This window comes from Nesoenas mayeri (genome assembly GCF_963082525.1).
Source record: "Nesoenas mayeri genome assembly, chromosome: 1".
In the NCBI taxonomy this organism is placed as follows: domain Eukaryota; kingdom Metazoa; phylum Chordata; class Aves; order Columbiformes; family Columbidae; genus Nesoenas; species Nesoenas mayeri.
In genome coordinates, this window is record NC_137541.1 from 191,234,847 (window position 1) to 191,241,710 (window position 6,864).

Below are 6,864 nucleotides of genomic sequence, written 5' to 3' on the forward strand. Positions count from 1 at the left end.
TGTGTTGTAGCTTGCTGCATAGCCTGGTTTGGACCTGGGTGGGAGAAAACATCCAGAGACACCCCACACAGTCTGAGCGTCCCACCAGCCACCAGGCCACCAGCATCAGGATCTCACTGGACTGGGATGGCCCATTAAAGCGTCTCTGCCCAGGGAGTCCATCAGGTCACTAAGCTCAGACACTGTGACACAGGCAGCTGTGTGCGTACCAGGGCTGGGGAGGGAGGTTTGGGTGGGGTCTGGTTAGGAAGTCCCTTTGGTGTAAACTACCTCGGTGACAGTTAGGCAACTGCTTAAAGAAACAGAAATACGCAGGGCTTCCTGCTTACGCACTCCACACTCTCATCAAAAATTGTCCTGCTTTTTTTTTGTTGAACAGATATATAAACACTTTCAAAATAAAACCACCCCAGCGCATAAAGACATTTGAAGAGCTTCCCATCAAGGAAACACGTGTATTTAATGTAAGTGACTCTTGAGCCAAATGGTACACCATTTATCTCTTTTTATTTGTGTGACAGACTTATACAAGGAGAATCAAAAAAGGGTTCTACTGATTTGTCAGCTCTACTGATACAAGGTGCAAAATTAGCTGTGCTTGCAGGATGCTGTTATCCCATGTCCTACAAACTGGGGACAGTAGATCCTTGCTGACTATGCAAACACACCTTCCCTGATAAGCAATGGCCAGTGGCAGTAGATCTGATAGGTACAGCTGCTGGGGTCCCATCTGAGTCCCACCGCTGTGGAAGAGCCACCTAAAATCCCTTAGATTTGTGTTTTTGTCAGAATACTAGTGCGCAAATGAGAATTGTGGGACACATTTCCATCAGAGGTTCCTGGCAGGAACAAGTCCTGTTATCAGTCAGATAGAGCTCCGTGAGCGTGAGCATGAACAACAAAAACGATGCTGAAAAGCTGACTGAAGAATAATTGAGCCCATTTTAAAACTAACTTTCTACAGTTAACACCTAATAGACTCATGTCTCTCTTTCTTCTTCAAGGATTACCAAGCAGACAGTGGGATGGTGCTGGCTCCAGAAGAACTGAAACGCTTCACCTGGACAGGCAGCAAGCAGAAACGGACACTTTTTGGGTTTGTATTTTATGTTTCCTTCTTCTCCTTCATGTTTTAGAGGGCAAAGGAGTATTCAAGGTCCTCATGCTATATCAGGCCTAGTGAAAGTGGCTGAGGTCTCCTTGGTCCCTGCAAACACTTGCTGAAGCGTGTCCTGCTCAGTTGAGTCAGCAATCAGCTCCCACACCTCACCCTCCATGTGCCTTTGAGCAAACGAATAACCCTCAGCCCTTTTGATGCGTATCACCAATATGATTTATTAGCATGCTACCGATCAACCTGAGTCTCAACTGCATGCTGAGTGCCAAAAGGGACTAAGCTGGGGCAGAGGTAGGTAACTGTAGGAAACAAGCCCTTGGCAATGGGGAGGAGGAACATGTGGCTATGAAGAATTTGCAGTCATTTCTGCAAGTCCCCAAGGGCACTGCAGCTGGGACAAGGCTCCCCGTGCTTGTTTTTGCCCTTCTTTTCCATGACTCAGCTAAGCACGGCCCATTTAACACCCATGGGCTCAGGATGCTAAAGTGGCAACTTTACAATAGATGGATGTGAGAGCTTCACTTCTCTTCCTGCCTTTAAGCACTTTAATATACTGGCCACCTTCCTCCACCTAATTCCTGACAGCTGCCCAAGCAGGGAACTAGGGCTGCCCTAAGAAATGTGTTGCACTAACACAAACTCTCTGTAAATGGGAAATGTTTATTTTCTCAATGCCGGCGGTGTCTCAGTTCCCAGACGCTGCGAAGCTGGCGGTGTCTGTGGCTGGTTTTGGCTCGCTGCTCTCAGCCAGCCCAGGGACTGCCCAGACCCAACCCAACGTTCATCTTACGCTGGCAAGAGGTCAAGGCCATCCCGCCATCCTGCCTGAGCCGAACTTGTCAGCAACTTGCAGCTGGGCAGGTTGGGAGGTGTAGTATTGTCTTCATGAACAATTGGAGCTGGCTGAAATGTGCAGTCAAGGCAGAGAGGTCTTGTTTCAAGAAAAATGCCGGTGACTAAGAGGGCGTTAGTTACAAGCTTAGAAATACGTGTATGAGAGCATGCACGCTCACACAGCCAAAATACACAGTGTGCTGGGCAAACGTGCTGCTGGCGGGAGTCTGCAATGGAGCACTGCCCATGCGTGGCAAAGCTGGGGTGATACAAACCACTCCAAACAAGTGCTGGAAAACCCTTTCTCCTGCCTTGACTGTTCAGAGAAGGGGCTTGTGGGCAATTTTATGGTATTTTGATGTTACTGAGGTAATTTTTCATACTTTCTTTTGAGGACCCAGGTGTTACAGAGCTTGGAATGTGTGTGGATATTACAGGGTTCCAAAGGATGCAATGTTTCCTAGAAGTGGTTTAACCCATTTTTAATTTGTGTAAATGTGACATTTCTGAAGGCTGCTGTCAGCTGCAGAGACAACATGGCAACCTCCCCAAATGAAATGTATGAAATGCCTTTTTCTTTGCATGGTACAGAATACGTGGAGTGTGCCCCAAGCACCCCTCCGGAACTGCTTTAAGCAGCATTTTCAGCTGCAAAAGGAAAAGGAATGCTTGGATGGGGGAATAAAATTGAACTCAACAGTGGCTGCTAGAACATAAATCCTCATAGAAACAGAGCACTTGGCTGAGAACGTACAAGGTCATCTGGCCTGTAAGCTAAACTTCTTAGCTAAGCATCCTTTACTTAGGCTAAGTTGGAACAGTAAATAAATACCCCTGAATGTTGCACGGAACACTGAACAAGGTGGAGCCTGGAGGGGTTTGACACATGGAAGCTGATCTAACCAGATGCATAGTCCTGCTTCTTCCCTTCCGTCTCAAGCATCCTGCTCTGCAGCCCTACCCTCTCTCTTGTGCTGACATTTCTGCTTGGCTTGCCTTGCAGAGAGCTGGTTCAGGTCGCTGGATTATCAGAAGAACAGCCCCAGAATAGCTTCTGAGTGAGCAGCAGCAGCTCACCATCAGTACAGCTGGTGCCAGCACCAGGCTGAGGCAGGGGTCACCCTCCTCTGAGCAGCAGCTTATAGCTAGATCACCTTCACTGTAACACCTCACTGCTTCCGCAGCACTTACCTTCATGCTGTAAACCTCAACACCGCAGTTCAGGACACAGATGCAGAAAAACGCACTTGCAGGTCCTGCGCTGAGGGTACTGCAGGGCCATGCCCTGTCCTCTCCCCACTCGCCAGCAGGCTGGGGCAGGTTGGCTGTGCTCACCGCAGGGACACCCCGAGCCCTGCCTTTCCCTGGGACCCCACATTTCCTGCTGCCCAGAAGACAACGACTGCACTCAGCATGGGTTTTTTTCTCAATTCAAAGCATGTGAAATCGCATGCAAGCCCGCACGGTGGGGTGATGCTCTCAGAGCAGCAAAAGGGTGTGTGTGTGTACCCTGGAGCACAGCATCATTGGATTCAGGCTTGGTGGCATGGGGTGGAAGGACCCAAATCTGGTGCATCTTGCCTGTCCCCAAAAGTGCACCCAGGGTTTGTTTCAGAGGAAACTCATCAGTTGACTCCAGGAGGGTGCCAGTACATGCACTGGTCCTTACTCAGCGTGATCAACCCCAGAGGAAGGAGCCAGGTTACCTGAGAGTGCAGGGGCACCCCACCGAGCCAGCAGAGTCCCCTCTCCTCAGGCGCCCACTCCTGTGGAGGGAAAGGCGCCAACATGCAAAGCTCACCCTTGGTTTTGCTATAGGAAACAAACATCAGCCCATACCTTGGTGAGCCCCTGAGGCCCAGGTGGTGGCCAGGAGTGTAAAAACAGAAGTGGTTGCTACATGTCTTGGACTTGCTATTGCCATTGAGATGAAAATAAGTCATACTCTGAACAGCATAGAGCTAAGTCTTCCCTAATGTAAGGCCTCAGGTAACAAGATCCCAATAGAAAGGTCTGGGGGCAGAGAAAGGACCACCTTCTGAGCTCTGCTCCTTTGCAAGTGGAAAGGATCCCAACTGCAACTCTCTTCTAGCTTTTCAGGATTGGTGAAAAAGCCCAACCCAAGTAAGCCAAAATCCTTGGGCTGGAGCAAACCCCTGAGTCAAAGCAAACTGTTAAGCCAGAAAAACAGCTGTGAACTCCGCCGCTTGTGTGCTGGAACAAGCATCTCAAGAGCCACAGCCAGTCTCTAACCTCACTCTGTTCTTCAGTCTGTCAGGAAAGCAGCAGCCATTTCCTCCAACAAACGATACCAATTAAAAACCAACATGACAGCTGCTCATTTACATTTCTAGAGTGCAAATGAGATAGTCCACAGCTAGAGAAGCCTTTATTGACTGTAAGCTTGGTCTCAAAATAAAGCCTGACTATGGATCCCAGAACCCCAGGGGCTCCCTCAAAGGTCTCCATGGGAGGGCATGCCCAGGTACAGCACTGCATTCAGGGTAAAATTAATAGATGCAGCTCTACTGTTGTAGTTTTATTAATTGAAGTAGAAGCCAAATCTAGCTCACAAGAAAATTCTCAGGATGCAAAAGCCTGCTGACGAATGAAAGGACCAAGCATGATGATTTTAAGTCTCATAACTTCACATGCACACTACACTTTTGCCAGTCCACTGCTCCCCAGGACTTACAATGTAAACCACAGAAGTGTTTCTCTTTAAACCCTTCACAAAAATTCTGTATTAGTCACAGACCCATTGAGTCTGTGACTAACCCTGTCATATAGTTGCAGGATTTATCCCAAGGCAATTACTCGTCCATCTGCCGATAGATGCAATATAAAAATATGGGATGCATCTGCAATCCTCGTCATGAGGGCTCCTCCTCATGAACTCCATCCATCTCAAACAAATGTAGATGTAGGGCCTTCTTGGTAGGACCCTCCAGTTTCCTAGAGCAGGACAGAAAACAGGGACCATACTCTTTAAAAAGCACACAGGCTCATGAGTTAAAGATTCAAGAAACTGTGAAATCTAAGAGAAACTGTTAATTCTCCATTTCTTAATCAGGAAAGGCTCTGTGCTACCAGTTCTGTGCTTCACTCAAAAACACAGCAGTGCAAATTAAAATGAAAAGCAAACCCCTGGGCTTCAAAAGCCTCAACAGATGTTCTGACTGTCTCTTCTGGAATTCAGGACTAGGACTGCCAATGTTCCTGACCTTATAAACCCAGAGGAGCAGAGTGTCCATGAACTTATAAAAATACAAAGGAGAGAATCTAATTTTAGGCGTCACAGTCCAACATATGTTTACATTAGGATTTCATGTATAATCATGATGTAAATTGTTCTGTCTTGTCCTTCGTCTACAGAAAAATCTTTGGCATCTAAGTTCAACGGTGTGAAAATTCTCTTTGCCTCAAATTTCTTCATTATTGAAAAAGCCTTTTTAAGCACTATGCTCTCTGAGTACAGGTGAGAAAGTGCTGCAAGGTGATCAGTGTCTTAAACAGTGGCTTAGCTGAGAAGACATTAAACCCCTCTTGTAAAGGGCACCTTATAAAAGCCAGTCTACAAGATAACCGGTCCTTTGTGGGACAGGAAAACTCTAATTCAAACCAGTTTATGTCTGCTGCTGAGAGAAGCCAAAGAGAGGAGCTACGCAGACCTTGTGCCCTTCTTCACAAACATCAGGCATTTATTTTAAAAAGTCATCCCCGCACTAGGCTTTGGGAACACGTACATTCATAGCTTTCTGCTTTTGCCCAGAGGCTTGAGATCTTTCATTATTTCACTCCTCCTGCTAAAAAACCCCCAGTTCCCTTAGAAAGAACATTTAAATGTGGGGACCCTACGGGCATCCCCAGCCCAGCATCAGCATAGATGTCAGATACTCCACACTGCTTTGCCCTGCCATGAAGTTTCACTCCCTAGAGCACAGGCCACAAATGAGTAATAGAGCTTAGACTGAGTGATCAAATATCCCCTGTAAGCACCAAGACACTTTAAAACAACAGCAGCACTTTAACGGAGATGTTCACTCACAGCATCTCCGTTCAGAAGGGGCTTCAAGAGAGATACAGGAGAGCTTTCAGTCCTCCGTTCCGCCCTCCCATTGAGCAATCCCATCTGCATCAATGCCGTTCCCATCAATTGAGAATAAACAAAGCTGCTTCTTGTGATGTGGCTTTGCTCAGGTCATTAAAACAAATGCCCGTACACATTAAATATGCTAACAGTGACACTGCTCTGTTACAGCGTGAAAGATGCCAGCAGGAGCAAGGAGTCGGTGCTTTCTGGAATAACCAAGCCAAGAAGCTTCTGCAGTTTCAGTTGTGATCAGCTCAGTGACTCCAAGCGAAGATATACGTATGGTAACACGGTGCTGGAGAAAATGAAAGTGTGTCATTCGCCCCCTCCAGACTACAACTCCGTGGTGCTTTATTCTCAGCCGCCCGTTTAAGCACTTCTAGGCCAAGATTTAAACGTGTTTAATCCAAAAAGGTTCTTCTGAAACACTGTCAGTTTAAAAACTTTAACCCAAATAATTTTAATTATCCTAAAATTGAGAAAGATATCATTGGCTTAATCTCAATTATCTGCTTTTCTACAGACTGCAAGAAGCATATACAAACTATAGCAAAATACTAATGCTTAGGCCTTGACTTTCCCAATGTTGAACACCAACAGCTGCCACCAAAATTGCCCAGTGCTTCTGAAAACCTGGATGGTCATCATTGCAGAGAAAACCTGGTTGCTGTTTGGTCCCTGGTGGTAGGATGGTATTTCATACTGTGGTCACTCAGCCTCTGCTCAGCCCCGGTGTTCTGGTTTGGAGAGGCAGCTGGGAGCCTTTGGGAACCCTGCTACTGGGGCCTGTGTAGTGTTGGAAAACACAGGATTCTTCAAG

General features: G+C 46.9%; 1 protein-coding gene across 1 annotated transcript in view; it reads left to right on the top strand.

Annotated features, from left to right (window-relative positions):
• The window catches only part of FLT1 (fms related receptor tyrosine kinase 1), a gene marked incomplete at both ends in the record, with an annotated part of 114,682 nt that extends 108,265 nt beyond the window's left edge, over nucleotides 1-6,417 (top strand). The window contains 3 exons of the mRNA XM_080354072.1: nucleotides 380-464; nucleotides 1,005-1,096; nucleotides 6,213-6,417. Coding sequence (XP_080210198.1) covers nucleotides 380-464; nucleotides 1,005-1,096; nucleotides 6,213-6,417 — 382 coding nt within the window. The remainder of the gene's footprint in view (nucleotides 1-379; nucleotides 465-1,004; nucleotides 1,097-6,212) is intronic.
• Nucleotides 6,418-6,864: the final 447 nt, after the last annotated feature.